The following is a 16803-nucleotide window of genomic DNA, read 5'->3' as shown; positions in this document are numbered from 1 at the left end:
AGTTCAGCCGCTACGATATAGGAAGGCCAGAAGAGAACAATGGAATGCCATTTGTCAACCAACAGACGGTGGCTTGTAGACGCCAAGTTCCGTACTCTAATTGTTCCACCTACAATTATCTGAACTAGCTACTCAAGATTCACTCACGATACCCTCACTTCTTCATTCAGTGACCCGTTGAATCTGTCACAAAATGATCGACAAGGGTAGCTCGACCAGCTTCCCACTTGGGACTCGCCTGTGGAGTTGCATCGAACCGTCACTGTATCAGAAATAGCGCTCAAGAGCACAACTTTTCGTGAATCATGCCATCTGCATTTGACCATATATCTCTACACTCTTTCGCTGACCATTGACTGGCTCTTCACTGATTTCTCACTGTCACTGACATCCATCGCAATGCCTCTTCAAATTCGACCAGCTGTCCCACAGGACATACCCGGCATGTGCAAGGCCTACTACTCAGCCTTTGGTGACACCATCATCGGAAGCCGTGTATTCTGCGCAAACAAAGAAGCCTCTGATCAATTCTTCCTCAAGAGCTTCGCAGAGGACATGGCAGACCCAAACTGCAAGATCAACGTCGTCACCCACAAATCATCCCCAGAGTCAAAAGACGAACAAGTAGTCGCAATGGCAAAGTGGAATCTCCCCGGAGCGCCGATCCAAGACGTCCCACCGGCCGAAGTCTGGCCCGCCGACGGAGATCTAGCCGTTGAATTTTTTGGTACTATGACAGAAGGACATCGCAGATTGATGGGCGATCGGCCTCACTATCATCTTGAAGTCATTTGTGTTCACGAGGAGTGGCAGGGTAAAGGAGCAGCGAGTTTGCTTATCCGATGGGGTGTAGAACGTGCGGACGCCGAGGGTCTGCCGTGTTTTCTTGAGGCTACACCAAAAGGAAGACCGATATATGAAAAGTACGGATTTCAGATGAAGGGCCAGGATGTGTTTGAGTGGTCGTTTGGAAAGTCTGTGGAGACGTACATGGAGCGTGATGCAAAGGTAGAGAAACGGAGCATGACGCGGCCCAAATCCAAGGAACTGGCTTGAGGCTGTTGATCACTGCCCTGGCTTGTGTCACTGATCCATCACTGTATACATGGATGGACATCATTTAGAAAATGGGGGACTAAGAATTTCCATTAAAATACTACACTTCACTTCAACTACAACACAATGCAAACATGATAACAAAATGTGCACCTGCGAATGGATCGGATACATCTGCGGCCACGAAGAAAAACGTCGCTACATCGCCTGCACGACTCTTACCGAAATAAAAAACAGCTCCGAATGTCCCTGCGGAAGCATCGACTTTACAGTCACCAGATCACCACGACACTGCGGAAAGGCCGGATGCTTGTATGTCGAATGCATGGTCAAAGGATGGACTTGCTGCAAGTGCAAGAAGGGTCCTAATGAGGGACATGTATGCAAGCAAGACGTCAAACCTTGGCGATGGGATTATTTTGAGTGTGCGCATGGATATTGTAAGGACTGTAAGCCTTGGAGGGAGAAGCAGAAGAAACAAGATGGATGGGGCGATGGGATGAATGGGGGATTGGTTAGGAAAGGGTCTAAGAAGAGGATTCGACGGAGTTTGGATATGATTACCAGAAGAACGGCAACGGTTTGACTACGACTATAGAGAAAATGAACATACGACGATGATACCATACTACAATTACTGTCTACTCTGTATACCTACGGACGTATATGATCGACTCGGCCGAGAAAGTTGAACCTGACGATCATTTAACTTGCATAACGACGTCAACGCTCGTCAAATCCCAGAATAGAAATGCCAAGGAAGTAAAAAGAACAAATCCATCTCCATCTCTTCGGAATCTCCGGACTTTTCTTCTTCAAGCCTCGGCAGATGAGGTCAGCATTTTGTCTTCGTGGCGTTCCCTCTGTAGCTTCATGACGTCGTGACGATCCTTTTTTTCTTAGGCTCTTCAAGGTAACTGTGCACAAGACAAAGCTTATTCTCGGTCACGGAAGGGGAATAGTTGCATCAATTCTACATCTTTGTCGCGTGACTTGCCCCTTTCTTGATTCTCTATTCTTTTCATTCTCATGTTTGTCTCTTTTCTATGTTTGTTCCTTTTTACCTTGTTTAATTAATTTGACCCCTGGCTCTTTAATTGCTTGACGTGGTTTTTGCATGTGAAAAAAGGAACCAATTCTCTTAGCGTCAGCATAAACGTCACCAGTATTTCCATAACATCAATCATTTGTTCGCGCGGAACAAAATCACAGCCACTGTTGAACAGCTGTCAAAATAATCGCCGTCGGATATTTGGTCTCAAATTTATCTGCGTATATAAGCGACACCAATCTAACACCCTCACTGAAATCTTGCGTCAACTTGTACTTTACTTTTACCACATATCCTTGCGACTGTCAATCTGTCGATCATCGCTCGTTCATCATGAACGCTGCCAAAATGTCTTACTTCTCGCGCCTAAGTCCTATCCCGGCCTTCCCTGAATATACAGGCCCCTACAAAGTCGGCACCGTCGATGTCGAAATTCCCGTTTCCGAACTCAATTCGCCCAGCGTTGCCCCCGAAGGTTCCGACAAGATCCATACCGTTCAGTATCGCATGTTCTACCCAGCTGTCCCCGAATCAAACGAGAAGCGCATTAGCTGGTTGCCGAACCCTCAGAGACAGCATTTAGTCGCCTACACAAAGTTCTTGGGCATTGGGCCCATGCTGGCTGAGTTTCTCTCCTTTCTTCCACGACATCTTCACTATACTACGATTCCCGCACACAAGAATGCGACCCTCCTCGAATCGTCTACCGAGAATAAGCGATGGCCTACAATGATCTTCTCCCATGGTCTAGGAGGATGCCGAAACTCGTACTCCTACATCGCAGGCTCTCTTGCCTCCCACGGCATTGTCGTCATCTGCCCCGAGCACCGTGAGGGTAGTGCTGTCGCCAGTTTCATTCGCGTGCCCGAGAACCAGAACGGAAAAATCACATCGAACAGCCGGATTCAGGTTCATTACGAGAAGATTTCGCACGATGTCAGTCCCGAAGTGTACGAAGCCCGTGAAGCTCAACTCCGAATTCGATGCTGGGAGCTTGGCCTTATTCACCAGGCTATGCTGGCTGTTGACCGTGGTAACACATTGACCAATTTGAACCGTTCGACGCCTAGTCTTGATCAATTTGTCGGTCGATTGAACATTCATGAGCCTGGTAGTATCATCTTTGCTGGACACAGTTTCGGAGCTGCTACTGTTACGCAATTCCTCAAGAGCACATACTACGCTAGTGTTCCCGAAGTTGCTGCTATGGAAAAGCCCATCTTTGCGCCCACTGAGGGCAGCGAGATTCGAGAGCAGATCACTGAGAAGACGCTTACTATGCTACTCGACATGTGGTGCATGCCCTTGATGGCTCCCAACTCAAAGCCTCTATTCGAGCTACCTCTTCCCGTCTATGCCGATAAGGCTACTGCCCCTGGTGGCAAGGCCATCCTGGCAGTTGAATCGGAGCACTTCTTCAAGTGGAGAGACCACCTCAACCTCAAGGCTCGTATCTTAAGTCCTGATCCTACCGTCAAGATTGTTGAGCCTCAACTCTTCGAGCGACCCAGCGGAATCAAGATGTCTGAGCCAAACTTCTTCTACGTCATCAACTCTGCCCATCTGAACCAGTCCGACTTTGGAATTTTGTTCCCCTGGTTGACTCAGAAGATCTTCAAGGCAGAACAGCCCGAGCGAGCACTTCGCCTTAACCTCCGCGCACAGCTGCAGATGCTTCGCCAGAACGGTGTGCCTGTCGGTCGTACATTCGTTAGCGATCTACTCGATGGAACATCTTTCGATAAGCTCGAGAAGTTCAACGAAGAGAAGGGCGATGATTGCAAGGATGGTATCAATGATGATCAAGCCATCTTTGACACAAGCGGTAACAACCCCGTCGAATTCTGGCGATGGGTCGACATCATTGGCCTTGGCGACTCTGGAGACAAGAAGACAACCGAGAAGAAGGTCGAAGAGGGTGAAGAGGAGATGAAGGGTGAACTTGACCCCAGCGACGAAGTGCCCGGAGCACCACCTACCATCACCGGTGCCGTAAGCGCTACCGCAGCATGAACAACAAAAAGGATACGAGCGATGATTTGGGTAAACACTGTTTCGAGATACCTCTGGCGCAAGGATAGGCAAATGCTTTAGGAATACCACATAGACTTTCACGAATAGAACCTGATTCAATTACTCCTCCTTCTCGTATCCTATCTCAATGACCAACGTAGATCCCTTATTCTGCCATATCCCTCCCGTCCCACCAAACACACATCGCGAAGACACAGGCTTCCACATGTATCCCATTACTTCCTCCAACGAAACCACAATATCCCCCCTCGGAGCACACGCAACTGTCCGACATGTCCCATCCGTTACAGAACGACACTGTCCTCCTTCAATCTTAATCTTTCGGTTTTTGTCTACAAGGTCGTACCATCCTGCTATAGCAGCTGGACAAGCGACTCTATCCGGACCGGGTTTCTAATCATCGTTAGTGATGTTTTGACTGTAGTGAGGGTAGTGAGGGTAGTGAGGGGTTCTTACAGTTGTGCAGGCGAGTGTCTCGGGGGTGCTTTTGGCGATGGGTTCTAGGTATTTGAACGGGTCGATACCTGTTTCTTCGGAGAAGGAAAGCCATGGGAATTGGTTTACTATGGATGCTGGTTCGGTATGGCGGTTTTTGGTGACTTTTGCGAGAGTTAGGGATGCGAGGAGGAGGATTATGAAGAGCATTGCGCAGTTTGCGGTTGTCTTAGACAGTAGTAGCAGAGAAGATATGACTTGAACAAAACTTTTCGATCTTGAATGGTTTCTCCAATTAATTGATATTCGGCGTGCAATGATTCTATAAGTATGATGGTACAAATGTAAAGATACAACCTTGATGGACAACCTTAATTGGCGACGCCACCAACCTCTTATATCAACAAACATCCCTCCCTTATGACACGTTCTGCCCAGATTTTGGTCGGCGAGGAAACACAAAGAATGTGCCTCCCTTCGCCTATCCTTCGCCAGATGAAGCATGGTAAACGTCGCACTTGGTGTCATTGTTCCGGATGCGGATGTGGGACAAGCGTTGGCAGGTACTAACGTGTTCTCGGGTTGACCGACATACATGACAAGGCTTTATTCAAGCCGGTGGTCTTGTGAGCAACAAGAATGTAAGTCTGTAGTAAACTCGTCTTTTATTAGGTTTCTACATTACTAAAGCAGTGCTGAAGGCGCTGCGCGTGAAAGCTGAATGAGTACCACACTACCTTACTAAACTCATATTTTGCGATACTTTCCCAACCCCGTGCCAGGCCTTGCGCTGTACGAGGTTTGTATCCAAGATCTTCTCATATCTTCCACGTATCTGGCGTTTCTCCACACAGTCTCGAATTGTTTCGTGCTCATCGTGTTCGTCAATTATCGTCACTTCTCTCGTCTTCGCTAATTCCTGGTACGCAATATCCTCATACCAACCATCCTCAATTTCGACACCCTTCTCTTTTGCACGTCTCTCTTGATCCTCACGGAAAAAAGGGTTATGAGAGAACTCGTCGCCGATTACCCATAGGTGCCAGCTTGGTTCTGGGTCAAGAAATTTGTATAAGCTGACATAATTGCAGGCAATCGCTGCCGCGGCGATCTCTCTCTTCATCCCGGGGACGTTCTCGGCGAGCAGTTCGAGAAAAGTCTCCTTTGGTTTCAAGGGCCACCAGATGATATAGGGCTTCCGCTCCCAGCCGTCTTTTTCTTCCAATAAAGCCAAGTCGTTGAGCATAATGCGGCGAGCCAATATCGCTCGCTGGAATTCCCACGTTGGGGAAGCCTGAGCATATATGGTGTTGTTCTTGATCTGGCCCGCCCACCAACGAGCAAACATCGTGTGATGTAAGATACCACGGATAATGCAGTCCTGATCCAGTTCCGTCAAGGTCCTTCCAGAATTCATAAGCCGAGCATAGCGATCGACGCTCCCATCGTGGGCAGCCATCTGTATCAACAATGTCTTCTTGACAGTCGGCAAATCCTCAGGTAAAGGACTATAAAGAAGTTTCACCTCGTCTTCGGTGAGTATGCTGTGTTGTTCTTTAACTTCCTCGTCCTTTAGGCCAATATGTTTATCCTCTTCGATACAAGGTTGGAGATCAGGCACCCAGCTTCCGATACCCTTCCTCGCTGCCAACTTCCATCGCACTTCAGTATCACCGTTTAGATACGCCGGGCATTGGTAATCCCATAGTTCGATAGTACGCTTGCAGTCGTCCATGATAGCGTAGCGATATTTGAACTCCATAATTTCTTCGTAGATAAGTTTTCCGCCATCCGTTCCACTTTCCCTTGCCTCTTCAGCATGGGTAACTTCGGGTAGTAGATCGAGTTCTTTCCAAAGAGCATGATAGCCTGCAGCACAACAGGCACGACCAACTTGATATTTCATATCAGGGTGTTTGGAGGCCAGCGAGCGGTAGGTATCCTCAGTTGCGATGTCGGGATGCCAAATACAATATGGCTGTTCTTCTGCTGTCATGTGTTCCGGTATATCATCGCTCATGATACGGCGAGCGTTGCGCGCTCGTGCAACGATAGGCATCGAGGAGGCAAGGCGTTTGACGGGTTCACTCATGGCGAAGTCGTAGTGCAGTCGAATACCTCGGATCAGTGCCGCTTGGCAATTGCTGTTGTCAAGGAGACTGGGGACTCCATCACCGCGGATGGCCTTTTCCAGGTCTCGTGGAAGTTGTCCGTGGTCGGGCCGCTTCATTTTGTTCCAAACGATAATAATAATCAGAGAAGGCAATGAATTGATTCAATGAGATTTTCGCAATTAAATAGGTAAATTTAGGGCGGCGTGACTCACAGGGTATCGTGAACACAACCAACAGTTCTTATGATGGATCTTCCAGATCTGGACATACGATGGGATCCATCATGACAGGGTTTAGACTGTGATTTAATTAACAGCAGAACTACTAGACCTTATATGGATCTTGGCAACTCGATCCAATAGTGAAAGAGAGTCCGAATAAATAATGTTTTATCGAACAAGAATGGATTTTGGAAATTGGTCGGAGGGTATAACAGAGTAGGTTGCTGTCTTCAATGAGGCCTGGTGAGCTTACGATTAGACCCCTGTATGTTTGTGTGCATGGGAGTTATAAGAGAGCTTCAAAAGGAAATAAAGAGACTTCTTAAAAGGTATATTAGTAGGTCTGCGCGTAATAATCTTACAAGGTCCATATTGTATAGCTAGATACAGTATCCCAACTTCATCCTCAAAGAAGTAGAATAGTTTCAGTTCTTAACACCCAATGGCTCTTCAGTCTTGCCCTTCAATAACATATCCTTGAATGCGATGCATCTCTTCTCTGTAAGAGTCGAATTGAAAACCTCGAAGACCTTCCCTGGCTTTTCGGGACTCGCTCCACCACCAAAGACACCAATATAAGGAATCTGATCCCAGCCAGGGCCGCTCTGGGGATCTCTGATGAACTGACCCCAAGCCCTTTGCATCGCCCTGCTTAACTTGCCCTGAAATTCTATAGCCCCTTCCTCGGGATATGTACCGAAAAGAGTTGTGATTTCAGAAGAGTGATAAGCTCCACTGCCCTTGAATATCTCCGTGTTGGGAAAGCTGGCATTATACATGAATCGCCAAGTGTTGATACCCGTACTGTGAAAGTCCTCTGCAGTGTATCGAATTGGACATTGCATACCGAGTTCGGTGGCGATTCTGACGACTTGATCGAACTCATTGGTTATACCGGGACCGCCTATGGGGTAGTACATCTTGAGAAAATTGGCTTGTTCGGTGGTGACATTTGGCAGCCAAGCACTGAGAGCTTGTTTGACAGTGATGTTCATGAAATCTTCCATTCGTGCTTCATCAGCAGTTGAGCCCAGCATAACAGGGACGCGTGCCATGATGTTGTTGGTCTTCCTAGACTGGAGCCTGACATCGCGAGGGAAGTTCGCGAGCGTTACTCCGATATCACTGATAGGTTGAAAGTCAAGCGCGGCTCTCTCGATGATGTCCTTCAGTTCGGTAGCGGGAACAATGCGCATACACTCGAGCACTTCATCAAATTTGCCCCTGTCGCATTTGGCTAACTTTGTCGCATGTTCCCAAGCGCCATTGGGTGTGACGTTGGTGTTGGCAGTGCCGGACTGAAGAATAGCTGCTCGGAAAGGAAGAGGTTCGGGAGGAGCGGTGATGAGGTCGTCGGCACTTCCTGCGCCGGCGCTTTCTCCAAAGATGGTAACTTTCTTGGGGTCTCCTCCAAAGGCGGCGATGTTGTCTTGGACCCATTGCAGGGCTAAGCGTTGGTCAAGGAAGCTGGTAGCGAGTTAGTGGTGGTCAATCATTGCTTGTGCTTTACTCACCCGACATTCCATTTTCCTTCCGGTAGACCATAAGTCGTAGGGAAGCCAAAGATGTTGGTTCGGTAGTTGATTGTAACGACAACAATGTCCTCATGTCCCGCCATCTTGGATCCATCGTAGTACGGCAGAGAACCAGACCCATGAAGAAAGCTACCACCGTGAATCCAAAATGCAACAGGCTTTGAACCAGCATTTGAACCGGCAGGCGCATAGATGTTGAGGTTCAAACAATCTTCACTGGTTCCTGCAGGTGGCCCAGGTGTAGCAAATGTCTTGATAGTCCGGTTGCGCTTCGCCTCGGGGTAGTTGAACTGCATGAGACAGGACGGCTGGTAACGGGAGGCATCGTAAGGAGTGTCCCATGGTTTGGCTGGTTCTGGGGCGCTGAATCGGATGGGGTTTGCACCAAAGGGGATGCCGAGGAACTGGTTAACGATAGTCTCGGAGTCTGGGATGGAAGTAGTAGTGCCGATTACAACGCCATTGTTGATGGTGACGGTTGGGTTTTGGTTCTCGGGGGTTGTTGCTTGAGGAAGCGCGAGTGATGAACCGACAAGGAGAGCGGTTGTGAGAAGAGTGAGGGAAGCCATGATTGCGGATGATGTCGAGCAAGACTCAGTCAAGGCAGGATACCAAGGTTCTTATATAGAAGAACTCGAGCTTCGATGCCAATACGATCGACGACCTGACAACTTACACAGATTCCGCAGTGGGTACAAGCCAGCATCATGCCTTCGCTTGGCATCTTCACCAAACCCAAGGCTGTGTTAACCTTATGTTGAGGCTTGGCATCTTCAGAGCCCCATTAAATGGCCAGTAATACAATTCCGCAGTAGGTTCGGTTCCTTGGGGCGATATTGGCCTTGCTGTAATAGGCTTCATGCTGCGTTCGAGATGATTGGCTTGGTGTTGAGACCCTGGTATGACGTTGCAAGGGTAGCGCAGCATAACGCTTAAAGGAGTTTAGGTCAGGAACTCAGCTTTGACGTCGATGGGGCTGTTGCACAGCCATGACTTACACGAACGACCGAGGTATTGAATGGGTCTACTGCTGAAGATAGAACGAGAACTTGCTCTCTAATTATCGCTTCAGACTGTGCTCTGGGAGTCAATACTGAACACTGCTGAGGCTAAAAAGGATACACAGACCTGGTTCTTGGACCTTCAGTTACCCTAAACTTCATCACACAGATTAATTTCAGAACTATTGTAGGAGAATATGTTGATTCAGTATAATTAAATGATAAAATAACTCTTAACAGAGCAAATTAAATATGCTGTTAACATTGAGTTAATGAGTTCAATTTATTACTTGTTCATGTTTAGAAATAGCACCATTCAGTAGGTAGAATAACGCAGCTACAAGACGCCGGATGTTTATATCTGTAGACAACCTAAACAAATAATTATTAAAAAAGAGAAGCCCTTGCTAATCTTAACACAGGCAGCTAGCTGCCTATGGAAGTTCAGATAAGTAAAGGTAAGGGGAGTGGGCTGCTAACGCGGCCTCGTGATTTAGGCAGCTGTTATTATTATCCTCTCCGCTAACCGCGATTCTCAGTAAACAAACAAAACATCACAGCCGTCACTCCGCCCCCGACGAGTGCACCCATCAATGATGGAGGAGAAGCTCGTTCAACTGCAACGTGCCGGTCTTTGTGATCAGCGCGTTTGCGTGGCCATCTCGAATCTGATTGAAGATTTGATCTGGGAACTCCCGCTCGCTGCAAGCAAGGTACTCCCCTTTATTGAACGACCGATCGCAAACTTTTAGGAGAAGATTGTCGACATAGAGAGGGAAGACAAGTACACGCTTGCCAAATTTCGTGTGTTTGAGCAAGGCGCAGAAACCCCAGAGGCAGGAAAAACAAGCCTTCGCGGTGGGGAAGGACAAACAGATGCTCAGAGCCTCACTCGAAGACGTGTCAAACGCAACAGTCTTCCCAAGCGCGAGAACAATGCAAAGAAAGCTTCTGCAAAAAGAACCTCCGCAAAGGAACTTGCGGAGAAAGCTTCTGCTAAAATCGCCCGACTTACTCAAGATCCCTTTACACGACTGGAGCAGAAATATCGGGATATCAAGCAAGAGAAAGATGTCCAAGACGCTCATCTTACTCGGTTAGAGCAAGAATATGTGGATGTCAAGCAAGAGAAAGATGCTGCAAACCAACTGATAAAGTTGCTGCAACGACGCCTAGAGGATAGCGACAAAGTCTTGCAGAAATTGCAGAAAGAGATTACAGAGTCCAAGAGGAAGGATTTGGAAATATACCTCTTAAGAGACGAGCTTCATGAAGCAGAAAAGGAACTCAAAGAGTATCAGGATGCTGAGTACCAAGAGGTTATGGAAGACAAATTCGATGGTATCGAAATACCGATTATTTTACCTGTACAGCCATCCTGTGAGAGAACTGCTTCCCCTGAACTCGAATTCCTCTCTCAGACGGAGATCAATCCGAGCAGAAACAACCCCGAGAGATCGACACTCGTAAGTTGGCATCTGGAGACTATCTCCGACGATTTGGCGATCTGGAATGGCCCTACGACAGGCCACGCCCTCGAATTGGTGGCTGACCAGAGCCCCTATATCACAGCATCATCAAGTCACATCCCCTGTATCCCAACATCCACAAGTTCTACCTCTGAGAAAGAGGGCGGCTGATGGCCCCATTGAGTCTGGGTCAGGGGCGGGCAAGACGCGCAAGAACGACAAGCGCAGAAAGCCCGGCAAAAGATTGCGCCCTCGAAAGAATATCAGCTATGAGATCAAGCCGCTTTCATTCTACGACGTTTTGGGCGAACAAGAGGACTATTGAGTCTGATTTCGACACTATGCATATTTTGGTCATATTTACTGTGCGCAAATGTCGTTGAACCAAATCTGTAAGTTCCTACAGCTATGGAAGAAACTCAAATCGTATTACTGACCTGTTCAATAGCTTTGTCGATATGTTCATGGTCCAAGTTTACACGATTTCGCCATTTTGAGAGGCAATTCATATCCTGCGGTATCGACTGGTTATACAACATTTACGAAGATGTGAATCGATATTGGGCAATCATATGACGATGGATACCAGTTTACTACTCAGTGTTACCTGGAACAGCAGTTGACTAATCATACTGCATTTATTCAACACGGGGATCATCGTTGCTCAAATGCACAACGGCAAAAGGGACACTTCCAGCTGATGTTAAGTAAGTTTTGTGTTCTTGTAAAGCACACAAGACGCCTTCCGCAGTTACTATACACGGGCGATCAATGAAGCACAAACAATCTCCTATAACGAATGGAACCGGGAGCGATACTTGTCTAATGAACGCTTTCTTAATTTTCTGTACGTGCCCTCTCATATCGGAGCAACTCGTTCTGACTTCAAAGACAAGCATGCAACTCAAAGATTGCCCTGGCTCAGGAAGCGGGCGAAGAATCAGCATGAGCAACAAAAAACGACCTCTTTATATTGGCAAGTCATGAGGGCGTAAGAGGAGTAGAATTGTCATTCTAAGAGGGGCTCAGCGTTCTTGATTCTATTACTCGTATAATACAAAAGATCATGGGGTCTCATAGCAATACAGCGATAATTCTGAGAAAACCTCCAAGTCAGCATGCTCCTAAGTAATCCCCAGTCGGCGGATGAGTTATGGCATGTTTTCATGGACACGTTCCTTAGACGCTCAAGAACAATGCTCTCTTTTGCAATGAATTATCTGCGTTTCACATGAAAATCAACACCGAGATGCAGAACACGGAAGAGGTAGGTCTTTTGCTCGTCCAAAGATACTTTCCGCGGGGCACCGGAACTTTCTCCACTCCATCCGGCACGGCGCCGGCCTTTGACCCGATTACGGCAGCTCAAGATCGCATCCCGGACCAAAAATCAGCATCTCCCTCAAAACAGCGACCGAGTCTTTTAAACAGAAGCTTAAATCAAGACTTCGGCTCGGGCCGTTACCTCAAATTGCACAAACGCGATATCGTCGCCCGTGCCTGCATTAAACTCGCATCATTCCCCAGGGATCATTCACCATTGAGATGCGAACGTGGAAATGATGAACCATAACGATTGTCTTGTGCCAGCGCTGATTAGCTCTGCTGATCGTGCACGTGGGCCTGGTGACCTGGGGGTTTCAAACTTTCATGCGAGCCTGCTGAGGACAGACATATGCACGCTGATTGGTTGGCTGTGTCTAGGGGCAACTATCGGCTCACGAGGTTGTATTGGACCGTGGTGATTAGATGGATCAGATATTGGTCTGGGTGAGTTTATGCGAAAGGCTTATATAGTTTCAGGAGGCCTTTCGCGAAATGTAATTTTTGTTGTTGTTGTCACCTCACTCTCGCTCATCATGAAGTCCTTCGTTTCTGTCGCTCTTCTGCCCCTTGCCGTTCAGGCTGTGAGGATCGTGCAATCCAATGATGATGGCTGGGCTGAGTCGTATGTCCGCACCTTCAATGACGCTTTGAACAACGCGGGTTACGATGTTGTTCTTTCAGCCCCTGCTGAGAACAAATCTGGAAGCAGTAAGTTGTTGCAGAACCGTTATTATCGATTGGTCTAACATCATTTAGGTTCTCGAGATGAGAGTCCCAAGGATCGCAAGACTGCTTGTCAGTACGACAGCTGTCCCGCCAACAGCGGCCCTGTTGGTTCTGCCCCCAATCGACCTGATCTCAACTGGGTCAACTCTTTCCCCGTCACGGCTATGAAGTACGGTATCGACACCTTTGGTCCCCAGCTGTGGGATGGCGAGGCTCCTGAACTTGCCGTCGCTGGTCCCAATGTCGGTACCAACCTCTGGCTTCAAGTTCCTTTCTCTGGTACCGTTGGCGCAGCTTGCTACGCTGCCAAAGAAGAAGGCATCCCTGCCATTGCCTTTTCCGGAGCTTCTGGCGGCAACACTGCTTTCAACACTAGTCCTGTTCCCCAGCGCAGTTTGGTCTACGCTGAGCTCGCTACCACCCTCGTCAAGAAGGTCGTCGACTCTGGAAAGCCTTACCTGCCTAAGGATGTCTACCTCAACGTCAACTTCCCCAAGGTTGAGGGCAAATGCACTGATGCTTCCAAGTTCCAGTGGGTACTGACCCGTATTAACACTGGCTTGCTTTCAGAGCGCGACACTGAGTGGTGCGGTGAAGACCGTCTTCCTACTGAGACTGAGATTGCTTTTAAGAGTGGCTGCTATGTTTCTGTTAGCGTTGGAGATGCTAGTGATAAGACTACAGCTGATGCTGCTCGACAGAAGGTTGTTCTTGGTAAGCTCAAGGACATGCTTGTTTGTGTCGATTAGAGGGAGCAACTTTTTAGATAGATTCAAGATTTATGTAGTAAAGTAATCAATTAAATTTCTTGATCACTGGTTCATAAAGAATTGAAGAGTAATGCCATCCATAATCAACGTATTAGTGTTTAAGTGGAAGCTTATCGATAAGCGTTGACACCTGAGTATTCAGGCCCACGACGAATTCTTGGTGGTGCAACCTCGACTTTTTGCGCCGTCTCCAATATCACGATCAAGGACCGGTCTGTCAAGCTCTCAATTCCACACATAATGGCGCCAATCGACCGTTGCTTGGCCTCTATGGCCAGGCTATCCCTCCTCCAGACTCCTCGACCGGCAATTCCCTCGATACCAAAGTTCCTCGCTCCGGCAGCGGCCCAACAAGTTCGAAATGCTTCGGTAGTCCGAATCAGAAAGACAACCAAGAAGAAGAAGGTCCTGCCCAAGGACTTTAAGAGACATAATTTGAACAAGAGGGAATTTCCCCAGTACTCGTTATGTGAGGCTATGAGGTCAGTGGGGAGCTAGAGCAGGATACGGAATTGAGATACTAACATTTAATAGAATCCTCCGAGCCGTCGAGGTCGGCGAACCCCCCGCTTCGATCAAGTACGAGGTACACATTAACCTCAAGACCGCACGTAACGGACCAGTCATCAAGAACAGCGTCCGTCTGCCCCACCCCGTCCAGAGCGACTGGCAAATCGCCGTCATCTGCCCCGAAGGCAGCGAGATCGCCCGTGAAGCCACCGCAGCTGGTGCCGTAGCCGTCGGCCAAGAAACACTCTTCGAAGCCATCAAACAAGAAAAGATCAACTTCGACCGACTTATCTGCCACGAAGCCAGCGAGGCTGCTATGAACAAGGCCGGTCTGGGAAAGATCCTCGGTCCCAAGGGTCTCATGCCCAGCAAGCGTATGCGAACTATCGTTCCCGATGTTGTCAAGTCGATGCGAGACTCTGCTGGTGCTGCCGATTACCGTGAGAGACAGGGTGTTATCCGTATGGCTATTGGACAATTGGGTTACTCGCCTGACCAGCTTAAGAACAACATCAAGGTGTTGCTGGCCAAGGTCAAGGCAGAGTGTGCCGAGATTTCAGAGGAGGTGCACAAGGAGGTCCACGAGGTTATTCTCAGCACGACACATGGGCCCGGTATTAGCTTGAACGGAAACCTGAAGGATGCTGAGGAGAAGATTACCCCCGAGGCTTTGTCGAGCATCATGTAAAAAAAAGCTTGAACTTGTATAATTGTATCATATGTCATATTAACGAATAGACCTTGTGGGAGCGGTCGTGGGTATCATTAGGATTTATTTGCAGTGAAATCTTTAACCACCTCGGAGAGCCTTTACAGCCTCTGATTGTGCATCTAGCACTCTATATATCGCCAGACATTTAAGAACTCTGTCTTGACCTTTAACGCCGGCCTTCTTGGCTTCTTTCAGCGCATTGCCCAAGTCTAGAAGTAATGTGTTTCTGCAACGTGTCAAACGTTCCTCCATTTTGATAACAAATGGTGTATCAGGGTCCAAAGCTTCTAAGAGCTTCGTGATTCGGCTGCATTCTTGAGCTGAAGCGAGTAATTTGGCTGGCGAACTTCCGTAGTTGTCTTCATCCTCGTTTTCATCTTCACTTTCTTCGTCCCAACCATTGTCAGCCGGTAGACTTCCCAGAGAAAGTCGTTCTTCCAGTAATGCGAGTCTTTCGGATAGCTCCATCATCTTTCGACCTTTCTCGATAGCTGATCGCACACCACGGAGCTCTCCATTGAGATTATTCGTCTCCTCCTTGCGTTCTGTAACTTTGGTCTTGACTTCCTCAACAGCTCTTCGAAATCCTAGCAGAGAAACCTTGACATCTTCAACTTTGTCGTCGCCTCCTCTCAATTCGCTGCCCAAAGAAAGAAACGCCGTGTAGTTTGAGTTGACAAGTTCCAGCAGCTCAGAGCTAATAGCAGCACTCCTGTCGCGTAAATCCGATCTCAAATCCTCTAGTGTTTGGTGACGATGTGGTAAAGCAGATAGATAAGCGGCAGGTTGAAAGTCTTCAGCGAGAAAGTCGGCGCGAGGGAGAGCTTCAGGGAATGGGAGAGGAGCATCGTCGTCGACAGATGATGAGTCGGAGTCGGAGAGGTTGAAAGGGGCGGATACATTGAGACTCGCCATTGACGATGTGAGAGGGTCTGGCGCGGTGGCCAGAATGGTGGTGATATTGTGGTGTCGTCTGTAAGTGTCTAGATGTAGCACTAAAGGTGAGGTGGCATGGATTTGGTGGAGGAGCTTCAGTGGTCGGCGGCGCTAACTTTGATAGGAAGTTTGATCTTATCGATAACCCCGGATGTTAGGGTTGAGTTGGAAATGTTCCTCTACAAAGACAGAAGTCATCGTCAATTAATCACTTTTATAGTATTATGAGCGTGATCATGTCCTTTCATTATACTTGAGCTCTCTCTGTTGCTGATACAGCTTGTCAATCTGAATGTTGTCAAGTCTCTTCGTGGTTGGCTGTGTAAGTGCTTTTACAACACGAACACGAATGACAACAACAGTACCCTTGACACACATCACTTCTTGTCTGGACCCCTAAGGCACCCTCAACTATGGTTCGTGTTGAAAACTTCCGTCAAGATCACCTTATATGGAATCACTCAGTTCCGTGATCCGAAACTTATCTCATTGGTCATATTTCACCCGTTGGCAATCCAGACTTGCCCCGTGCAGCGTAGCTCAGTGGATAATCTGCTCAATGCCAGGGGTTCGAATCATCACGGACGCAGTTAGCGGTAGCAACAGTGGCCAAGACAGTAAAATGCTCAACAAGCGGATCATATTACGTTTAAAAAGCCGGGTTGAAGGGCATGTTGTCGAGGATGAAATCGGGCTGAAGGATGTTTATCAGATGCTTTTAGGAATTGCTGAGAGAGATGTTGTAGTCTCCCTCTGATCAGAACGTATCTATTTCGCCTCTCAATGTTTCAGTATCACATCACTTGTACCTAAGATCATCAAGAGGTTCAAGACATGTTGCGACAAAAAAGATGCAAAGCCAGTTTGATGGAATATGATCGGCCTTTGAACTCCGGTTATATCACAC

At 47.9% G+C, this 16803-nt stretch overlaps 10 protein-coding genes across 10 annotated transcripts; 6 read left to right on the top strand and 4 right to left on the bottom strand.

Moving 5' to 3' along the window:
* Positions 1 to 62: 62 nt before the first annotated feature.
* Positions 63 to 1168, top strand: B0J16DRAFT_332073 (acyl-CoA N-acyltransferase). Its single transcript, XM_046126675.1, has one exon. It carries the CDS (start codon positions 400 to 402, stop codon positions 1054 to 1056), a length of 657 nt encoding a protein of 218 aa, XP_045985880.1. The 5' UTR covers positions 63 to 399; the 3' UTR covers positions 1057 to 1168.
* B0J16DRAFT_332072 (uncharacterized protein) lies at positions 1169 to 1683 on the top strand. The gene has a single exon (XM_046126674.1). It carries the CDS (start codon positions 1202 to 1204, stop codon positions 1640 to 1642), a length of 441 nt encoding a protein of 146 aa, XP_045985879.1. The 5' UTR covers positions 1169 to 1201; the 3' UTR covers positions 1643 to 1683.
* A 508-nt stretch (positions 1684 to 2191) lies between these two features.
* On the top strand, positions 2192 to 4537 carry B0J16DRAFT_52314. The gene has a single exon (XM_046133987.1). The coding sequence runs from the start codon at positions 2441 to 2443 to the stop codon at positions 4118 to 4120; it is 1680 nt and encodes a 559-aa protein (XP_045985878.1). The 5' UTR covers positions 2192 to 2440; the 3' UTR covers positions 4121 to 4537.
* On the bottom strand, positions 4328 to 5269 carry B0J16DRAFT_52302 (uncharacterized protein). Its single transcript, XM_046133986.1, has one exon. The coding sequence runs from the start codon at positions 5171 to 5173 to the stop codon at positions 4535 to 4537; it is 639 nt and encodes a 212-aa protein (XP_045985877.1). The 5' UTR covers positions 5174 to 5269; the 3' UTR covers positions 4328 to 4534.
* Positions 5270 to 5476: 207 nt separating this feature from the next.
* On the bottom strand, positions 5477 to 6875 carry B0J16DRAFT_332064 (uncharacterized protein). The gene is made up of 2 exons (XM_046126673.1): positions 5668 to 6875; positions 5477 to 5615 (listed from the first exon to the last, which is right to left on the bottom strand). The coding sequence occupies exons 1-2, from the start codon at positions 6804 to 6806 to the stop codon at positions 5606 to 5608; spliced, it is 1149 nt and encodes a 382-aa protein (XP_045985876.1). The 5' UTR covers positions 6807 to 6875; the 3' UTR covers positions 5477 to 5605.
* A 461-nt stretch (positions 6876 to 7336) lies between these two features.
* B0J16DRAFT_368262 (Alpha/Beta hydrolase protein) lies at positions 7337 to 9162 on the bottom strand (the record flags this gene model as incomplete). Its single annotated transcript, XM_046130202.1, has 2 exons — positions 8426 to 9162; positions 7337 to 8378 (listed from the first exon to the last, which is right to left on the bottom strand). The coding sequence occupies exons 1-2, from the start codon at positions 9013 to 9015 to the stop codon at positions 7337 to 7339; spliced, it is 1632 nt and encodes a 543-aa protein (XP_045985875.1). The 5' UTR covers positions 9016 to 9162.
* Positions 9163 to 10043: 881 nt separating this feature from the next.
* B0J16DRAFT_315666 (uncharacterized protein) lies at positions 10044 to 11241 on the top strand (the record flags this gene model as incomplete). Its single annotated transcript, XM_046125262.1, has 3 exons — positions 10044 to 10160; positions 10206 to 10913; positions 11020 to 11241. The coding sequence occupies 3 exons, from the start codon at positions 10044 to 10046 to the stop codon at positions 11239 to 11241; spliced, it is 1047 nt and encodes a 348-aa protein (XP_045985874.1).
* Positions 11242 to 12775: 1534 nt separating this feature from the next.
* On the top strand, positions 12776 to 13717 carry B0J16DRAFT_379859 (survival protein sure-like phosphatase/nucleotidase; the record flags this gene model as incomplete). The annotated part of the gene is made up of 2 exons (XM_046131030.1): positions 12776 to 12950; positions 12999 to 13717. The coding sequence occupies 2 exons, from the start codon at positions 12776 to 12778 to the stop codon at positions 13715 to 13717; spliced, it is 894 nt and encodes a 297-aa protein (XP_045985873.1).
* A 94-nt stretch (positions 13718 to 13811) lies between these two features.
* On the top strand, positions 13812 to 14987 carry B0J16DRAFT_52232 (ribosomal protein L1-like protein). The gene is made up of 2 exons (XM_046133984.1): positions 13812 to 14220; positions 14273 to 14987. The coding sequence occupies exons 1-2, from the start codon at positions 13979 to 13981 to the stop codon at positions 14934 to 14936; spliced, it is 906 nt and encodes a 301-aa protein (XP_045985872.1). The 5' UTR covers positions 13812 to 13978; the 3' UTR covers positions 14937 to 14987.
* B0J16DRAFT_52229 (oligomeric golgi complex component, COG2-domain-containing protein) lies at positions 14825 to 16111 on the bottom strand. The gene has a single exon (XM_046133983.1). It carries the CDS (start codon positions 15873 to 15875, stop codon positions 15039 to 15041), a length of 837 nt encoding a protein of 278 aa, XP_045985871.1. The 5' UTR covers positions 15876 to 16111; the 3' UTR covers positions 14825 to 15038.
* Between the last annotated feature and the right edge of the window lie 692 nt (positions 16112 to 16803).

This window comes from Fusarium flagelliforme, assembly GCF_020744385.1.
Source record: "Fusarium flagelliforme strain FIESC 12 MPI-CAGE-AA-0113 chromosome Unknown B0J16scaffold_2, whole genome shotgun sequence".
Lineage (NCBI taxonomy): Eukaryota > Fungi > Ascomycota > Sordariomycetes > Hypocreales > Nectriaceae > Fusarium > Fusarium flagelliforme.
This window is presented reverse-complemented; position numbering and strand designations above follow the sequence as displayed.

Excerpts from the sequence above, each read along its gene's own strand:
- B0J16DRAFT_332073 (XM_046126675.1), top strand. The coding sequence starts at position 400 with ATGCCTCTTCAAATTCGACCAGCTGTCCCACAGGACATACCCGGCATG.
- B0J16DRAFT_332072 (XM_046126674.1), top strand. The coding sequence starts at position 1,202 with ATGTGCACCTGCGAATGGATCGGATACATCTGCGGCCACGAAGAAAAA.
- B0J16DRAFT_52314 (XM_046133987.1), top strand. The coding sequence starts at position 2,441 with ATGAACGCTGCCAAAATGTCTTACTTCTCGCGCCTAAGTCCTATCCCG.
- B0J16DRAFT_52302 (XM_046133986.1), bottom strand. The coding sequence starts at position 5,173 with ATGTATGTCGGTCAACCCGAGAACACGTTAGTACCTGCCAACGCTTGT.
- B0J16DRAFT_332064 (XM_046126673.1), bottom strand. The coding sequence starts at position 6,806 with ATGAAGCGGCCCGACCACGGACAACTTCCACGAGACCTGGAAAAGGCC.
- B0J16DRAFT_52232 (XM_046133984.1), top strand. The coding sequence starts at position 13,979 with ATGGCGCCAATCGACCGTTGCTTGGCCTCTATGGCCAGGCTATCCCTC. Across the intron at positions 14,221-14,272 it reads TCGTTATGTGAGGCTATGAG|AATCCTCCGAGCCGTCGAGG; the intron begins GTCAGTGGGGAG and ends AACATTTAATAG.
- B0J16DRAFT_52229 (XM_046133983.1), bottom strand. The coding sequence starts at position 15,875 with ATGGCGAGTCTCAATGTATCCGCCCCTTTCAACCTCTCCGACTCCGAC.